At 28.0% G+C, this 19449-nt stretch overlaps 1 protein-coding gene across 4 annotated transcripts in view; it reads left to right on the forward strand.

Annotated features, from left to right (window-relative positions):
* LOC129983991 (relaxin receptor 2-like) overlaps positions 1 to 19449 on the forward strand; it is a 359185-nt gene that overhangs the window by 291859 nt on the left and 47877 nt on the right. For all 4 annotated transcript variants that reach the window (XM_056093732.1, XM_056093731.1, XM_056093730.1 and 1 more), the window contains 2 exons: positions 13859 to 13930; positions 17973 to 18044. In XM_056093732.1, coding sequence (XP_055949707.1) covers positions 13859 to 13930; positions 17973 to 18044 — 144 coding nt within the window. The remainder of the gene's footprint in view (positions 1 to 13858; positions 13931 to 17972; positions 18045 to 19449) is intronic.

Here is a 19449-nt window from a genome sequence, read left to right on the forward strand (position 1 = left end):
GTGAATCCCAGATGGTAAAACAAAACTATTTTGTTCTAGACCTCCACTCTGAAACGAACTAAAAAATTTTGTATCTATAGAAACAGTTCTATAGCGATAACGACTCAAGTTCATTGTACAAAGCTATTCCGAAATATTGAAAATGTATCCTGTACATTTAAGTCATTTGCAATCCATTGTAAAGCATTATATTGGAAAGGACGATGGACTAAATTAGCATTTTTGCAAACTGCTGATTTATAATTATGAAACACTTAATTCCTAATATTGTAATATAAATATTTCTAATATTTTCTAAAAATGCTTTAAAACAAATTATATATTATTTTTAAAAGCGTACAGTAATTCAAAATTTTTAAATATTTCATGCAAGGTTATATTTAATTTTCATTGCTTTTCTTATTATCTTACAAATATATGATGTAATAAAACTGGATATTACTTTCTAATATCTAGTCGAAAGGCTAATTTTTAAGAAAAAAATATACTTAAACAAGGAAATTTCATAAAGAGTTTATGTTTATCTAAAAGAAATTAAATTTTAAACAAATAAAAAGACTCGAATCATAACATGGATACCCAGCTTTATTTAATATTTAATAGGAATTGTTTTATTCTAAATATTACTTAACTTCGTAGGAAGTTAAACTTTTAAATATTATGTAATATTCCGAAGGCATTTCAAACTGAAAGGAGCATCAAGTAAAGAAAAAAAATGAATTAAAACATACTTATTCCTCTGAACATAATAATTATTAATTTATTTATTTAAATATTTTTATTATATTACTTTTATCGCATCTAAGGATTTATTTTGGAGATGAAACGATAAAAAGAATTTTTCATATTTTTGTAATTTTTTTCTAACTTCAAAGTTTATGTAATTTAAAAAAAACCACTAATTACTTTTAGATAGATGCAGTATTAAAATATTATTGCAATGCTTTTTATAAATTGAATTTTAAAGTATACCTTCAGAATAGTGTACTTCCTTTTTGCGTAACAGGATACTAATATAATACAGGAAGGCTAACAAAAAAGAATTCTGAGGCTTTATTCTATAAAAAGATACGAGACCACATCTCAACCATACCTTCATTCACAGCAATCGATTCGTTACTTTGTAACATCCATTTTCTAAAATGTTTGTCATAAAAAAAACTTTTCCTTTATGGATCATAAATTTTAAATATATATTTATTAAATAACCGACAAAAACATATGTTTCAATGAAAACAAATTCATCTTTTATTTACTTCATTAATAAAACAGTCATCAAAATGTAAATGGACTTTTCCTCCATCCCAACAAAATGTCTCTTTTCATAAAAACTCATAAAAATGACAGAAAAAAAGTTGGTCTCAACCTAGGAAGTTTCCCTTAATCATTAAAATTTTATGATGGAAAACTTGAGGAAGTTAAGAGAATCCTGAAAGGTCTCTTCGCCACTTGATAACAAAATCGATAAAACCATTTCATCATCGTGCAGTAGAAGATTTGTGTGAGGAAGGTGATTTTTCACGCTTGTCTTGAGGTCGTTAGCAAGACATGTTACTTCATGAGAAGCTGCTGTGATATGCTAAGTATTTCAATTAACTATTAAACATTCCTGCTTTATACTGCAAATCATTAAACATACACGTTTCGAAAGCGTTCAAAATCTTTTTCAGGCTTGCAGATACTGTACTTACTTGAAACTGTTATCCTATTGTGATTTAAAAGAATGTTTATTTTCTAGTATACGAAGTATAGAGAAAATATAGTAAGCGTTAAAAAAATTCGAACTCGAGACTTTGGGTCTTCACGTTTTAGACCTTTCTGAGTTCGAAAAACATTTTTTTGAATCGTCTGTCTGTCTCTGACAAAGATAACTCGCAAACGCTTGAAGCTAGACGATTGAAATTTGGTTCATTGTCTTTAGACTAAATTGGCAGGTTTCTATTACATTTTGGTTTCTATTACATGAATTCCGAAGAAGTCCATCAGTCCGGCTGTTCGAATATAAATTGAAGAGACCTAGATAGATAAAATTATGTACACAGATTTAACATCTATAATGTGTTGCACCTGTAAAATTTTGAGTCAAATACAATTAAGAATTGATTGCTTATCGGTCTGTACATTTAGAAACATCTAAACGCGATTGTCTAAATATATTTAAAAACTCGGTGATTTAAACATATCAAATTTGATGTGGCATTCTGTGATTACAAGTGCTGTTTTGTGTCAAATTTTTGTTTCAATTGGTTGGGAAACTCTCGTCTAAAACAGAAATTCGATTTTTAGATACTATTAACCGCATGCCGGAAATTAATCGTTCTTAGTCTTGTCAAGTTATGTAAGGAAGTTTAGAGGATATCACTCTCGCTGGTCTATTTATATATTCTAATTTTTTATTGAATAGACAACCAATACTCTTTAATAGGAATAGCAGTGAGTTTAGGTTGGTATCTTCACTCAACAAAAATAAATTCAAAATAATGAAGCTATGTTGAAATACATTTTCGAGGTATATAAAGAAGTATGTCAAAAAGTAACGCACACTATACTAGATAAAATCAAGCACTAGAAAAAAAGGAAAAGTTCGTTCGTTAAAGCATCGATGCTTTGATTCTTCAGAAATATTATTAAGAGTATGATTCATTTCATTCCATGCACTGCAACCATCTAGGGTTTCGTGGCACGTATATATATTCATAAAACTTCTGAAGTGGATCACAATTTTTCTTTCAACACACACAATCATTATCAGCTCTTTGCCATCTCTAGACTGTTTCCCATGCAGGTAGGCTTTCCAGATATGAATCGGAATTTGTGAAGGCTGTAGCATTAATGTCCATTCAACTTGGACCATCTTCAGAATAGCCATGCTTGTATTATATAATTTTGCAGTATTGAGATAAACCTTGAAGTTCTTTGAAAATCTTAAAATCTGAAGTCTCTGTTTGCAAGCTCATACAAGAAAGAATTACGTTGTTATTCGATATTGATTCACTCCACGTTCGAGAAAGTCAGGAAAAAAACCCAACCTTCTTTTAATCTCAAATGATTGTCATCATCACGTTGTTGTTGGTTGGCATGTCGCATGTTCTTTCAACAAGGCGATTGAGAATATATCCACTCTTTTCTGCCTAGAAGTATTCGGTCACTGATTGTTAGCATATTAAAGTGTGACGTTAACTCACTTGGCAACATTCTGGAGACAACAAGGATTGAAAATCAAGTACAAACAAAGTAGAAAAGACTAATGTTTTATTTACAAATTATGTTTCTTTCTAATGCTTACCGTAATCTAGTTACAATGGATTGTAGCCTATTTCCTATTTAATCGAAATTTACAAGATTTGAGATTTATTTTACTTCAGTTATAATGCAATTCATTGCAATAGAATAATATATTTGTGATTCTTAACTTTTTATTTTCTTGTATGTGAATTATATTTAGGAAAATTAATATAATCATTAAAATTCGATATGAAGAGTAAATTTTGAGTCGGGAAAGATGATTATTTGACATTTTGAAAGTGCAACGGTTTTCATGTACATGAACTGCACACAAAAAAACCAATGTTTGAGACTTATGAACTTTGGCATACTGTCCAAAACTAAAGATTTGTTTGAAATTTAAGATATTTATCGGCTGGCTACAGAGTCATATTTGAATTACACACTTAATTTCATTCCCTTTATAATGAAGTTTACAAAAATATCTTATATTTATGAAAATATAAAAATGCACTTTGCCATTCGACCAAATCGAAAATATTATATGTCGCTTTATTTGTGATATATTTATTCGCCTTGTGTCCTTCATCAGGCGCAAATAAATTCCTTCATCCATTCTTAGTTATTCCATTGCAAAATGTCTACTCTTTATATTAGAACTAATGAATAGGTTGTGATTCTAATTAATTTGATTTTGATGACCTTGAAAATTTACGAAACAACCGCATTTTCTTTATGGGATATTTTTATTTTTGAAATAGTGCCTAGAACACCAGAAAAAAACTGTTTCAGATGGAAAATAGGCACTTTTTAATGGACAGTTATTCGATAATATTAAAATAGAGAGCATGTGGCGCCCTGATATTATACTATATATATATATATATATGAATGAATTTCGCCTGCTTAATTCATAAAAAAAGGATGTGGAGCATAATTGGAATAGGTTATTAATAGGAAAAAATTCCCAACATTATTGTCACGATATCTTAAAGCTATTATATGGTATTCAGATTACTGAATACTACAGTAGCTTATGTTAACTGAGTGGGGATTTCGGTTATATTTTTCTATGTTTCACAAACGTTTCGACTTCAAATTTCAAATAAGACAAATCACTCTCAAACACTGGATTGTTTTGAAAATATTTTTCTTGCATGGGAATATTGCTTCCGTGCAACGCTGTTTCCTGGCAGGAAATTTCTTTCTCTATAGAACTGTTTTGGCATCATGCCATGATCTCTTCGGATACCGCTTGTTTCCACGTGTTGTTTTTTACATCTCAAAAGATACACTAAATCACAAGTATATGACGATGAATATACAAAATACGGTGATAACGAGGACAATATACTGGGAGGCTTAAAGAATTTCTACAAGAGATAAAATTCACGAAATTGACACAAATAAGTTGGTAATAGACAAGGTTTCAAAATTCCATATAAAGTTCCGTGTGTGTGTGAAAATAGCTATATTTTGAGTATCCTATTTAAGCATTTGTAAACAGCATGTCATTCTTATTAAAAAAATCTTTAAAAGTTATAATTACTATTAATTAATATTATAATTATATAATAGTTAAATATTATTGATTAATATAAATAAATATTAGTAAAGCAATCCACGGAATAGCGCTTCTTTAACAATAATTTCCCCCTTTTGACTTATATTGGATGTACTCTAGATATACAAAATTAAAATTTCTCTCAAAACTAAAACTAAAAAACAACAACACCTGTTTGTATGCTTACACTTTGTTTTGAATTCATTGTCATAGGGGAAAAAACCTAATATGTCTTTTGGACGTCTTTTCTTTGATTTATTTGGTCCAAAATTTGACAAATCTCCTATATTGTATATAAGCACACTTATCCAATTTCATTTATTTAAATCGTGGTGCTCACATACGCATAAATAGATAGCCAGGCGGACTGTGAAACTGCTATGTTTTCATTTGATGTTCATTTATAATTCTGGGGAATAACCATATGCTAAATCTAATTCATGTCTATTGTGACATTTTCGAGTACTGCATAGAAACACAACAATCGAGTGTCGTTTTCATATGTTAAACACAGAATAGACACTACTACCCCTGACTCTACGACCTTGTTGGTTCCGGTCTCTAATTTTTCGGAAAGAAAGAAACCCACATCATCCCCCAACGGAAAGCGAGTACATGCAGAAGGCCGAAACCTTAAAATAGTTGTTTTCCTATAATTACCCAACCATTTAATTGGAAGCCTGTGAAATTATATAGTCACAGGAGTGCATTGAGCAATTGTTACCGAACAAAAATTTGTGTTAAACTCAGTTGGAATGATAAAAGGGTTGAGAGCGTGTGATAGAGCTGGCTCTTGATTACGAGGCTTAAAGGCAAGAGAATGTGGATCTTGTAATTAAATATATTATATTTTAAACATGAAAAAACATAGAAATAAACACACACTATTTCCATAATGAAAAAACATAAAAGCAAACTGCAAAACATTCAAGATACAGAAAAGTAAACGTAATTTAACAATAATTTCAAAATGAAAAATAAATAAAATAAAACATACATTTTTCAAAATGATGAACAAAATAGCATGCACGGGAATTTCAAAAAGAAACGTATGCAAAATAAAGCACAAGATTTTCAAAAATGTACGAATAAATGTTGAAACACAGTAGTAACTAATATAGTTTTTAGGGTGAAAAGAAATAATAGTATTTAGAAAGATGCGTAGCAATTCTAAAATTATTGGGGAAAGGTTCTTCGAGGAATTAGTTTTTGCGTAAAATGTTAACCTAATAAACAAAATGTATGACAATTGATAAACAGGTAAGCAAAAATAGATGCATAAAATACGTGATTGTCTGTAATGTTGAGAAGTTTATTATTACAATTTATAAAATGAGAAATGCTTGAAATTATTTTCTGTTTTAGTGTTACACAAGTATGTACCACAGTAGTTTGAAGAAGTGAGATGGGGATGACAAATAATTAAAATAAATAATACATTTGTAGTGACAAGTAAATGTTAAATATATACATATATATAAATATATCTATGAATATTAAATGAAGATACTGGATTTGAGGATCGAAGATGGATCCATTCACAACCTTAGAGATTGTCTTGCATCGGATAAGGAATCACTAATCGATTTTTCTTCATTGATTTGATTCGGAATCCGGTCTTTGTGGCTGGGATTTAATTAAGTTCTTGTTGGATTTGAGGATGGAGATAATTTTTTGTTATTTTATTCCTTGTTTTCTTTTTAGATAATGCTCTTTTTTATGAGATAGAGGTTAATTGGCTGCCAATTTTTTCTCACCTGGCAAGAAAACTGTAAATTGGAAGGTGACCGTACAGTGTATGGGACATGTATCCTTTCTCACGCTGTTACTTATTGGTTGGAGTTTGAATCGTTTTCGCTAATTAGCAAAGCATGGTCCATGATTCTTCTATAAAAATTATAGCTTCTGTAGAGAACATTTGTTGAATTATTATTTTTCATCTGCGATTTATGAGTATCATCTTTATATAGAAATGAAATTCTAGAGGATTAAACTTCTCAGATTTTTATATCAGTACCAAACATTTCAATGCCATTCTAATCCATTTCTTCGTTGAATAACTTGTTTCGAATTTTACCCATTTGTAATTCTTTTATTAAAAATGATTCACCTCAGAAAAGTTTTGTCTTTATATGTGTAATTGGTTTTAAAAGGCAGCAGTTCACTTTTTCCCTTACAAATACTTTCCATTTTTAATATACTTTTATTTTACCGACTCATTCCATGCCTTTAAAGAAGGGGTTTTAAAACCGATTTTTCATTCGTTTTCTAATGAATAAGTGCTCTGAAGATTTGTACTATTGTAAATTACATTTGATAGCACATAATTAAAAAAAATTCAGAACTTGCCTATCATTTAATGGATTACTATAGTTAAATTTTGTTTCCCTCCTTTGACACCTTCTGGAAGGAAATTTGACAAAATTCCTAATAGACAAATCTAATAGCAATTTGACAAATCTAATAACGATGAATCATAAAAAAAATTTAAAAATGGGATATAATTAAGGCCAAAAATTTCTGCTTTTTAGTGAATTTTTAAAAGTATGTTTTCAATTTTTTTTTTTTAATTTTCATACAATTAGTTAAAATTTTCGAAACATTTTGTCTTATTTTTGTTTTCACTTTACTTGAGGATTTGCATCCTAGAAGGAGAATCTTTGATTATGTATCTATCTATGAATGCAAAGTTTTGCACAAGATTTCCATTGATTTTTTTTATTGTATAACTCCGTCTATCGTAAATTCAAATCGGAAAACATAAATAAACGTATTGTCATTTACTCATTTTTCATTTTCAAATGATTTAGTAAACTTTATAATTTAGAATAGAAAGAGAAAATATAATATTGTGTCAAAAGAAAAAAATATATATTAAAAGATAATATAAATGTAAAGTTACAAAAAACAACCAAAAAAATTGAAAATATGTAAGCATATTTTTATCCTGCGATATTATTGAATATTTTTTTGTGTTATTAACTGTACTTCAGTAGGCTGTTAAATTACTTGCTGTTTGATAGAAATGGGTATTTGAATCACCACTTGCGAAAATAACTTGTTGACTGCAACACCCCTTCATATTTTCACAATAAGGATATAAACTATATCAATATGTTGTTGTGACTTATGGCAATTTACATGCCCACTGACAGTTATCTGTCAGCGATTTGAGCCGAGTGAGCGTCTCGTGTTTTTACAGTAACGCCAACTAGGGCCAAGAGTGCGTCTTAGCTAGCCACGCGTCACAACCTTTTTTACCGGGCGGACTTCATGCAATTCATTGACTCATCCACCGAACGTAATTTAGACCTGAATCTGAGAACGATCACCTCTGAACCAGTAACTCCAGTGGTATTACTCTCGACATGGAGGACTTTGTGACCACGACAGATTTATACGTGTGCAAGCCATCACACCACGGTGAGTCTTTGGCCGGCGGGGTTCGGGATCACAACCAAAGGGATGCGAGTTCAGTGCCATACCAACCAGGCTATCCCGGCCCTGAGGATATAGATTGTATCAATATGTTGTGTTGTTGTGACTGAAGGCACTTTACAAGCCCGCCGACATTGTATCAATATGTAAGCTATACGTAAAAAAAAAAAAAAAAACTTATCTTAAACTATTTTTCCTTCTTATGAAATCGAAAGAGTCTTTTGCTTTCGTGTTTATTCAGCAAAATATTCAAAAGCATTTCATGTTTATTCAACATTTTAGAAATAACTGAAGCCCTGTTATTTGTAAACACGTTTCGGTTTCTTTAGAAACGTTTTAAAGCTTTGCCTCTTCATTGTATTTATAACATAAAGAAAGAAATGCATTCGCTTTCAGTAAGAAAAATAGTTCTGACATACTTTATGTCGCGGTACCTCAGAATTGAACTGAATAAAAACAAACAATTCTAAATATTTGTGGGAGCTATATTCTAGAATAAAATGTGAAACCCTTCATATTTCCACAATGCATTCTGTTCGGCTTTTATTTCGTTATTCCATATTATTTTGAAAGAAACGTTCTAATATTAGACATAATTTTTTCAAATATGGTATAAGGAAAAAATAATTTAAAAAAGAAACTTAATAGTTAGGAATGATTCTATTCTATTTCTGACTTCCTAATTGGATTTGTCATATCCTGTTTTGAATTTAAAAAATGAATTTCATTCTCTAGGCACTTCTATTCTAAATTCATAAATATATGTGACATGATAAGATTTAACTTGTTTACATACATGATACTAAACTTCTAAACTCAGTGGCACGACAGCCCATGTGGGCCAAGGCCTACAGTGCCCATATCTGCTTTCTTGACTGAGGGCCCCGAGGTGCAAGGAATATGTCCCGGTTAGATGGTCAGCCTAACGCGGAACTCCCAATGTTTATTTTTCAAGCATGCTTGGTCCTCAGTTTATCGACTCACTGAAGGGATGAAAGGCTGAGTCGACCAACATTCGGACTCGAATTCGAAATTCGCTCCCATTACATTCATGATAGGTTTTATATAAAACCAGAACTCAAAAAGGATATCCGTATGAAATCATTCAAAATTCACCAAAAATTTTGTTACCAGTTTCGATATCTATAAATCAAACGATAGCAGGCATTCTAGGAGAAGAATTCAATTTCTTTTTATAAAATCTACAAAAAAAAAAATCTTATGCCATTTTATTAGCTTTAAAAATGTTATAAAATTCAATTTTCAAGTTATTTTGTTGAATTCCTGCTTTTTATGGGCCTTTTTGTATATCATCAGCGATTTCTTTTTTTTTCTTTCTTTTCCTTTGTTGAACTTTGCATCGGCACTTTCATTTCCTAATGCTAATCCTATTTGTGAAATTTATTTAATGATAGTATCAACTTGACGATAGATACTTGATATCAGTAACAGTTTACCTAATTCAGTCAATCAAGTTCTAAACAATAACTTATTATGAGTTCCTTGTATGCGAAGTTTAAAAAAAGGAAATGATGTCATTGTCAAAAACATTTGACCTCAAGATTTTAACGAATTTTTAAGTTTCAGGTTTCTTAGAGGCAAAAAAACTCATTTTTGAAATTAATCTGATTGTGTGTCTATAAATATGATTATTCACATTCGTCAGATAAAAATGACTCTAATATATAGTCTTAACGCCTTTTTTTGTAGATTTGCATCAAATTTTGAACGAAATCCGTTTTGGAGGCTGGATGTGCGCCCGGTTGTCCGAATATAAGTGAAGGTGGTAACTACAAAACGAAGAGGGCTAAATGAACCAAAGTTGAAAAGCATTGATATTTACTCGGTTCTCATTAAATGAAAATAGTATTTTAAATTATACTTGCACAATAAACATCGATCATTCTAATTAGTTAACTATATTTGCAAAGTGGGGAAATTAATTGACGAATAAAATTGGGGAAATCAGTTTTGTTGATATAGCTGGGGACTATATCAGGATTATAATTTTCTATATCTCTGGAAAATCAAGAGTGAAAAAGAAGTAATCATTGAGAACTTTTTTAATCGTCATGAGCTTAATATAAAGTAAGAATTGGCGAAATCGTTACATTTTTGGACTTGGGGGGGGTTAGAAAATATAAAAAACAGTTATGTTTTCGATATTGTTCTCGAAATGATATGTGTGTGATCATTGATGTCAAATCTACGGGTCGACAGCTTCGATAAAATGAAAAAAGTAAAAATCGGACAAGAGGTTGGGACTAGGGTATTAGTTCTCTTATTTTCCTAATTATTTTTAAAATGTAGCTGATTCTGTTTTTGGTTTTTATGTTTAAGATAATAGAAGAATGTACCAAGAAAACAGCTATAATTTGAATACTATGCAAAAAAAATTTACGTTGAAAAGTAAAAAAATATATATATATCAAAAATTTGGTAATTTGGTCATTTATGCTCGTTTTGCATTAAATACACACCATTTAAATTTAGAATATTAAAAAAAAAACGATTTCACAGTTTAATGGATGACAACATATAGTAAGATGATCCAAGTGAAGACCTTATCTTCTTGTCATGTGACTTCAGGTTTACCTGCATCCCCTATTAACACAAGGTACTTACTGTACGATATTTCCGCGATGTTCTCGATATTTTGAATGCCGGCCAATATCGTAACGATGTTGTTGGGCATTTTGTGCAAATAGAGTTGATTTCATTCATTTGGATAATCTGGAAAATAAAGTGAAAAACAGGAATTTGTCTTCGTTGAAAAATTAAAGCATAAAATATTAAATATGGATTAAAAAACAGTAATTATGTATCTCTAACAAATGCACCAGATTAATTACCGATTCTACAAAAGAAAATCATTAAATTCTCAAATACATACATACTACATAATTTTTTTCACGTCCATTATCTGATGTTTATTTGAATCACTAAAGATGAACTTGAATGATAATTTTGCGAAACTACAAAGCAATATGTTTTTAATTGAAATCCAAGAAAAAAGTTTTTTAATTTATGATTTTCTGTATATGCAAAGTTGGAGTAGAGGGTACCTTATGATTTACGTCATAATAATGAGAATTCTTCCGCAAGTGTTGATTGAATTATTTATTTCCATCAATTGTATGAGGGAGCAATTATGCAGACGCAACGAGCAAGTAATTACCCGTGGAACTAATATCACCAAATTATTGCCTATATCGATGAAAGGCAGTTGCACATTATTTTATTGCAACTTTCATTAAGACGGAACACTTTCTTCATTAATATTTATATATTGATTCCTTATATAAAATTTAATTAAGAAGTTTCTTGCAAATTTTGTAAGATTTCTTCGTCGAGTATATTAATATTAAATTTCGGGTGAGATGAATTGGACAATCTATGCATTGCTATAAAAGAGACGCTGTTTATGATTTCTGAAAATTGGAAATATTTTTCATCATTGATTGAATTTTACAATAATTTGGTATTTATTGACTGATTAAGAAGATTTTATTATTGAGATTCGTGGAAATATATTAAGAGGTGAATTTTATATGCAAAAAGCAAAACCAAAGTAAATTCGAAATGCAGTCGAACGCTCTATTACTAAGCTGTACTCGCAAATTTGAAGTGAATGTTTTCGTTGTTTAATGTTGTGTACTCATGAAACTTATTTACTTCATTTGACTTGTTTCATGTTTGTAAATGTACAATTTTGCTATCCTTTTTTCACTCGCTTCCAAATGAGATGTAAAATTTCATAATTTTTTTTTCTGAATGAAATGATTTTTTTGCTGCACTTAAGTAAATTTAGAGTTCTTGATGTTATATTAACATATTAATTCAGGGAAACTTTTATCTTGACATGTGTCGCCATCTAGTAATCATTTTCAGAAACATTGCTTTTTATACTCCATAATATTTAAAGTCATGATTTATGAATCATAATGAGGGTTCTAAAGTATAATATAGCAAAAATTAATAGTTTTTAAATTAGTGTAATAAAAAATAAAAATAATATTTGCTTTATTAAAAATCAAATGATACTATAAACTAATCTAGACACAATGAATATCATAAGAAATTCTCGAACATTCATTAAAATTTGAAATATATGAAAAAATTATTCAAGATTAATTATTTAAAAATTATTTATTATTTTTATTTAGAGTGTTTTCACCTGAGTCTCAAGAGATCATAGTTTTATTTCGATATTCCTATTTTGATAAAAAAAAAAGAAGTTAATCATGGTGAAAACTATTATGAGATTAGAATTAAAACATTTATTCTTAGCAATAAGAATGATGAATAACAAGGAGGTTAATTATTCTAACATAACATAAAATATATGAAGTATGTACTATTCCGAGTATTTATACGTAAAAACCAAGAATATATTAGTAGAAATTCATTTTCCTCTAGATGATTGATTCCTCTAGAAATTGATTTTCTTCTTTTTAATTCATTGCTAAGACTATGGTTATAAATATATACGTAGATACCAGTACCAGTAAAGTAGTTTGCGATGTATTGTAATATCAGAATGCTCGAGTTCGATTCCTAGAGAAAGTTTTTTAATATTTATAAAATTACAGCATGCCGCTTGTGTTCAAAAAGCTGATAAAAAACGTTTTATATTAAAAACTGTAAACAGGAAAAAGAAATAACTATAAGAAAACTAAGGAAAATTCTTTTCAGTATATTAAAAAGACAGAATTTTTTTATTAAACATGCATCTGAACAAAAATCAGAAAAGAGCCGACAGAAAAACTCCACGCAAATTGGAATTGTAAATACATCTTTAACTGTAACTACATAGATTTTATCTATATTTTTCTGTCGTAGAAAAGGAAGTAAAAATTAATTAAATGCATTATACATGAATACTAAAACTAAAATAAAGTATAGTCAGTTTAGTTTGAATTATAATTAAAACACTGCAGGAATCGATTCGATTTAGAGAATAAAGTAGAGTGTTTTGTGCATTTCACTTTGTAAATAGTCAAAATTTATGCCGAACTGATGGTGATATATCTAGTTGAAGAGGCCATTTCTTGAAAGGAGACAGCTTTTGAGAGATCAGCGCCTAAATGGAAGTCTCTAAATGCTCACTCATTGAAATACGAATGATAAGAGTGCAATGCAGCGCCTATTGTCTTGTCTATTTTCTTCCTAGTGAGTCCCTACTATTTGCAATGAATGGCATATCTATATAAAAACCATTTTCATGAAAGATATAGGAATAACTTTTATAGGAAAAAATAATATTGCTACATTCTGTAAAATGAAAAATTTTGATATATATTTTTGTTATAGGAAAAAAATGAAGTTTGCTACATTTTGTATCAATCTAACCAATGAAATTGTGATTCAATTAGCTTTATAACTGAATTACATTTTTGCCTCTGTCTTTTTCATACATAAAAGTTTGTAGCTTATGATTTAGAAAAAAAAATATTTTTAATTGCAATATAATTCAAGAAAAAAATAATTGACGTAATTGTTTAGATGCAGAATTAGCAATTCCAAATATCCTTTTGCATATATAAATGCAAAAAAAGAAAAAAAAAATTAAAAAATCATTTCCATTTTATTTTTAAATATACTGATAATCTTTTTTTATTATGTTTTCAGGGTTTTATCTCACAATCCTCTCTCAGTATTGTCTTCTGGAGCATTTGTGGGATTATTGAACCTGGAAGATCTGTGAGTAAAACCTCATTTTTTTTTAAAGTTTGTTTCCGAGTTATTTTTACAATAAAGCTGAGAGTTGTAAAAGCAAAAGATGACCGTTTCAGGACAACTTTGTTAATAAATGGATATAGAATCTTAAATGATACATGTCGTCCACCTTTACACGCAACAATATGTTAAATACTTCTCGAAAATTTGTGAACATGGAAAATTATTTTGGTTTTCTAGTACTTTTCTATTTTTTAAAAATTGTTTCATCTTTTATCTAGTCTCTATACAATGATGGTGTTTTATATTTTGTTAGAACCATTCCATCAACTTTTCTTCTTGTCCTTTTTTGCTAGTGAAGATTACATGATCTTATTATTAGAAATAGTTTAAATTTTGCCATTGTAACCACAACTGTAAAAGTTGAATTGTTGTTTTGATTAAGTGTGTCTCTTAAACTGTAAATTCCAAAATTCCAAAATTCACTCCGCTTCTTTGAATAGTTCATTCATTAGAAACTAATGTATTAAAAAAGTTATTTTTGTACACATTCTGTAATTCATTGACAAACAACATTTCTCTATTTTTCAGAATTAACTTAAAAATATTCAATTATCTTTTATATCCTTTTATAAATATTCAATAAAAATAATTATTTTCTAAAAATTAATGGTAGATTGAACGTTTAACTTTCATGTATGTACATAAGATGCAGTTCTGACATTTGACTATTAGAAATTAATTTTTAAAGCGGATGTTTCTAGATCGGTGCATTAATGGCTTGTCTTCTTCAAGCTTATAAAAATGAATGGACAGACAGAAACATAAGAATGGCTTTAAAAATGTCTTTAAGACTTAGAAAGGTTTAAAAGAAATTTATCAAAATAACTCTAGTTCGGAATTTTTTCACGATTACAATACTTTTTGTGTACATTTTGTACAAAAAAATTACTTCCTTAGATGTTGTAATTATCTTTCTAACATAGTACGTGAAATAAAAAAAAAACTTTCGTTAGTAAAATAATGCCTTCATTTCCTGGAAATAATTGAATGCATCAAGTTGTTTCAATTTTTGCTAATTTATTTCCTATGCAAAAAAGACAGTGCGTCGTCCTGAACTCTCTTTTTATTCATTTAGTTTCTTTCAATTTGCAAAAATTTATGAAATATAACGATTAATTTTTCAAAGTTCAGGATAAGTGTATAAAAATGTATAAGAGTTATCTTCCACTTATTTGTATTTTATTAGTATTTTAAACTTTTTTATTCTAAACATAATTACGCAATTGAAAAAAATGTGTTTTTTTTTTTCTTTTAACTTTATTTTAAACGTTTCATCAACGCTTAAACGAAGCTTATCAAAAATTCTGTTACAGAATAAAAGCAAGGTAAAATCTTTTATCTCTGTTCAGTGGAAGGTAAATCGCAGGATAATCCAATATTAAAAAGACAAATCTCGAGTCATAGTAAAGCTTATCTGATAAAGAAAAAAAAACTTTCGCAATTGGTTTAAAGGATTGCGAACGGTGAATATTTTTACCAACGCACATACTTTTTTTTATATATATTTATTGAATTGAAAGCTAAGACAAAATTGCTACTAAAATGAATTTTGAGATATGAAAAAGTAACTGCCTAAAGAAAATATAATTTCAGATTCCGATTATTTTATTTCGTCAGAATTAAAAGAAAGTTAGGAGAAAAGATTGCAGAAAATTAATTTTTAAAAGACATAATGCTATAGATAAATTCTGAAAATCGCTATAGGAATTGCAATTGGTATATAACAGATTCTATTTTTTTTAAGAATTCACTCAATTATTCCGTTTTTTATTAATGCTTAACTCTTGTAGATCATTACTTGTTAAGAAATTATCGTGCCAATTTTTCTCCTATATTAATGACTTAGTAAAAACTAAATAAAAAACATAATAAAATCAAAAAAGGAATTCGGCAGGTTATCCAAGATTATAATATAATATTACATATTTGACAGGATTGAAATTTATAAATGTAAAAAATAGAAATCATTTTTCTTTTTGATATAATTTGATTTTCTTTTTTCATTATACATTATTATAAATAAATGATCCTAGAAAATCTGTTAAATTTTTAATAATGTTCTTTTTATCATGATAAATTTATAATGAAATAAAATCGTATTATTAAATATACAACTTAAATCTCTATTTGAAATTTTATTTGTGTGAAATAATAAAGGAATTCATTCTTTATGGTAATTAAAATTCATTTTTCAGCATTGCAATTATAACACAGGAATTTGTAGATTTCTATTTTCATAATTATTTTCATTGTTAATATGTTATATCTTTGCATTCAAAATAAGCATTGGATTATAAGATGGTTCAAATTTTTAAATTTGACATATACAAAACAAAATATATCTAAAATAATAACGTTTAGAACACCTCAAAAATGATTTATAATGCAAACATTTTCTATTTAAAACAAATCTATAATCTAGTAACAATGTGCTTAATAAACTAGAAGGAGAAGAAACTACTTTTTTACATGCGAAAGTGGGGCTGGTAAAATAAATTTTGGATACTATAAGCCGTTCTAGATTATATATTTGTTTACTTGCGTTTACAGAATAAATAAAAACATTTTTACTCAAGAAGAATAAAATATGAAGAAGAAGAAGATACTGAAGAAGAATTCAATATGAGATTTTTATATTGTACCAGACATCAGTGTATCAAAAAGTAAACACAACATCCAAAAGGGCATAATTATTTTAAAAACATATTACAAAGAATTCTAATGTTAGACTTCTAAACTTAGTATTTTATCTAAAATGAGTACTCTATCCAAAGAGATAAAACTGAAATATGGAAATTCTTAATATTCTGTTTTAAGTTGGAGTAACTATCCTTCTAAGCTAAATTGTTTTTCGAAAGACTTTATTTTGCCTTGTTGTATATTCAAAGAGTTTAGAATAATAGAAAAATCGGGATGAATGGTAATATGATGATAAAATCTTAAAATGCTTTCAAATTACTAGAGTACAAATCCAAATCATTAGTAACGTTGTCTTAGGTACATAATGAAGAAATCAAGCTTGAGTCTGAATCGGAAAAAGGTATTAATTATAAACACACGCACACACACACGCATATTATTGAAAATGTAAAGCTATATTGCATACACACACATATGTATATTATTGAAAATCTAAAACTATTGTATATACACACAGATATGCATATTATTATTGAAAACCTAAAACTATAGCACACACACACACACATATGTATATTATTATTGAAAATTTAAAGCTATATTGCACACATACACATATGTATATTATTGAAAATATAAAACTATTGTATATACACACGCATATGCATATTATTATTGAAAACCTAAAACTATTGCACACATACACATATGTATATTATTGAAAATATAAAATTATTGTACACACACACACATATGCATATTATTATTGAAAACCTAAAACTATTGCACACATACACATATGTATATTATTGAAAATATAAAACTATTGTATATACACACACATATGCATATTATTATTGGAAACCTAAAACTATAGCACACACACACACATATGTATATTATTATTGAAAATTTAAAGCTATATTGCACACATACACATATGTATATTATTGAAAATCTAAGACTATATTGCACTCACACACATATGCATATTATTGAAGATCTAAAACTATATTGGAATACAAGATTTAGGCATAAATTAAGCATTGTCTATAATTTTATATCTCTTGGAAATATCCAAACTTAGTGTATGTGATAATTTTTCATAAATTGGTTTCTAATTATATAAGACATTTTAAAGTGTCCACTCTATCATATCTAATTCATAATAAAAAATAAAATTAAGATCAGTATGTTTCATTGCTTCTGTAAATTGTATTGAAATGAAATCTTCTATTACGATCCGAAAAATTCTTGATTAAAAAAACTTTATGAAAACTCGAGAGAAATTTATAAAGATTGTGCGTTAGTGTAATTATTTCCTTTGTAATTTTCTATATCTGAGTTGTGATTTATTTTGAAGGGATCTCAGAGAATGCGGACTTCAGACCTTACCTCCTTCTGTGTTTGATGATTTACCAAGACTTAGCTCTTTGTAAGTAATAAATATCTTTTTAAAATTAATTAATATCTTTTAAATATTCTTTTCCTTTTAAACTAATATTCTCATTCTTTAATTTGACATTCTCATAAGAGTATTATTGTATAGTATTTGCTCCTGATAAGTGATGGAAACAATATGAAAAGAAACTAGGAAATTGCAAATAGTATTCTTTTTTATGTTCCAATACAACTGGCTGATTATTAATAAAAAAATGTTTGATTAATAATAAATTGTATGTAAAGGAAGTGTTCTTCTTCTTAAGGGGTACCATGGAAAAATAATACTTTTATGTTTCTTGTGATTAAACAAATACGAAATCTCAATTAATTATTTACTAGCCTGCTTCAGTAGCAATCTGATTCTCCAAAATTAAAGGTCGCTAAAACTTTTAATTAAATAATTTATGCAACGTGGTCTTAAAAGCTTTTTTTAGCAAAATATTTTTAAGCGAAAAATTTTGATAGATATATATATATAATTCATACTATTTTAAAAGTCTTACACCGTTCTGTTCATATTACTATGAATTTCCCTATTTTCTGTCAATTCCCCGAAAATTCGCGGAAACTGGATATATCTAGCCGTTTAATAATGTTATCTAATTTCGGACCTAAAAAAATAATTTATCTTTATGTTAATAGTACTTTAAATACAAATTCAAACCTTTTACAAAATACTATTAATATCACTATTACTTGTACTATTCAGAATAAATATATCGCATGTTTTTTTTGTGAAATCTACTTTGACGATAATGATCCGTGATAAAGTGTTAAATTCGATTTGTGAAACAAAAGTGAAAAAATATTTTAACTTTAATGGACAAATGTTTAGACTAGAATAATTAGTTCTTCCAGATTTCTTAGGTTTTTGTAAATATTCGTTGAGAATTATTGCGAATCTTGCTGGAAATTGCTCTTAAAATATTTTTGATTAAATATTGAATGAATATATATAATGTTGTTACCAATTGCTATCCAAAAAATTTAATTCCAACAGAAACAAATAAAAATCAACTTGAGGCTACCTGATTTAAAAAATTATTATTTTTGATTAATAACAATAGAAATTGTTAATGATAAAACAATAGTTGGTATCTACGATAAAAAGGATGAATTCAACTTTAAAATAACAAAACTTTGTAATTATCATTCCAATCTAAACTCTAAAATTTTCAAAAATCTAATTTTTTCACAATTTAACAGGATTAAAAGGGTTTGCAATAATAAAAATTCCTATATTGAAGCATCAAATAACCTCATAAAAAATTCAATTAATAATGAATTTCCAAGAAACTACTGTAATATCAACTTTTTGATGAAGCAAAATATGATTTGGGATTAATCCTTTACCTAAAATTAAATAGAACTGTACTTGCATATTAGATCACTCAATA

Source organism: Argiope bruennichi, chromosome 9 (genome assembly GCF_947563725.1).
Source record: "Argiope bruennichi chromosome 9, qqArgBrue1.1, whole genome shotgun sequence".
NCBI lineage: Eukaryota > Metazoa > Arthropoda > Arachnida > Araneae > Araneidae > Argiope > Argiope bruennichi.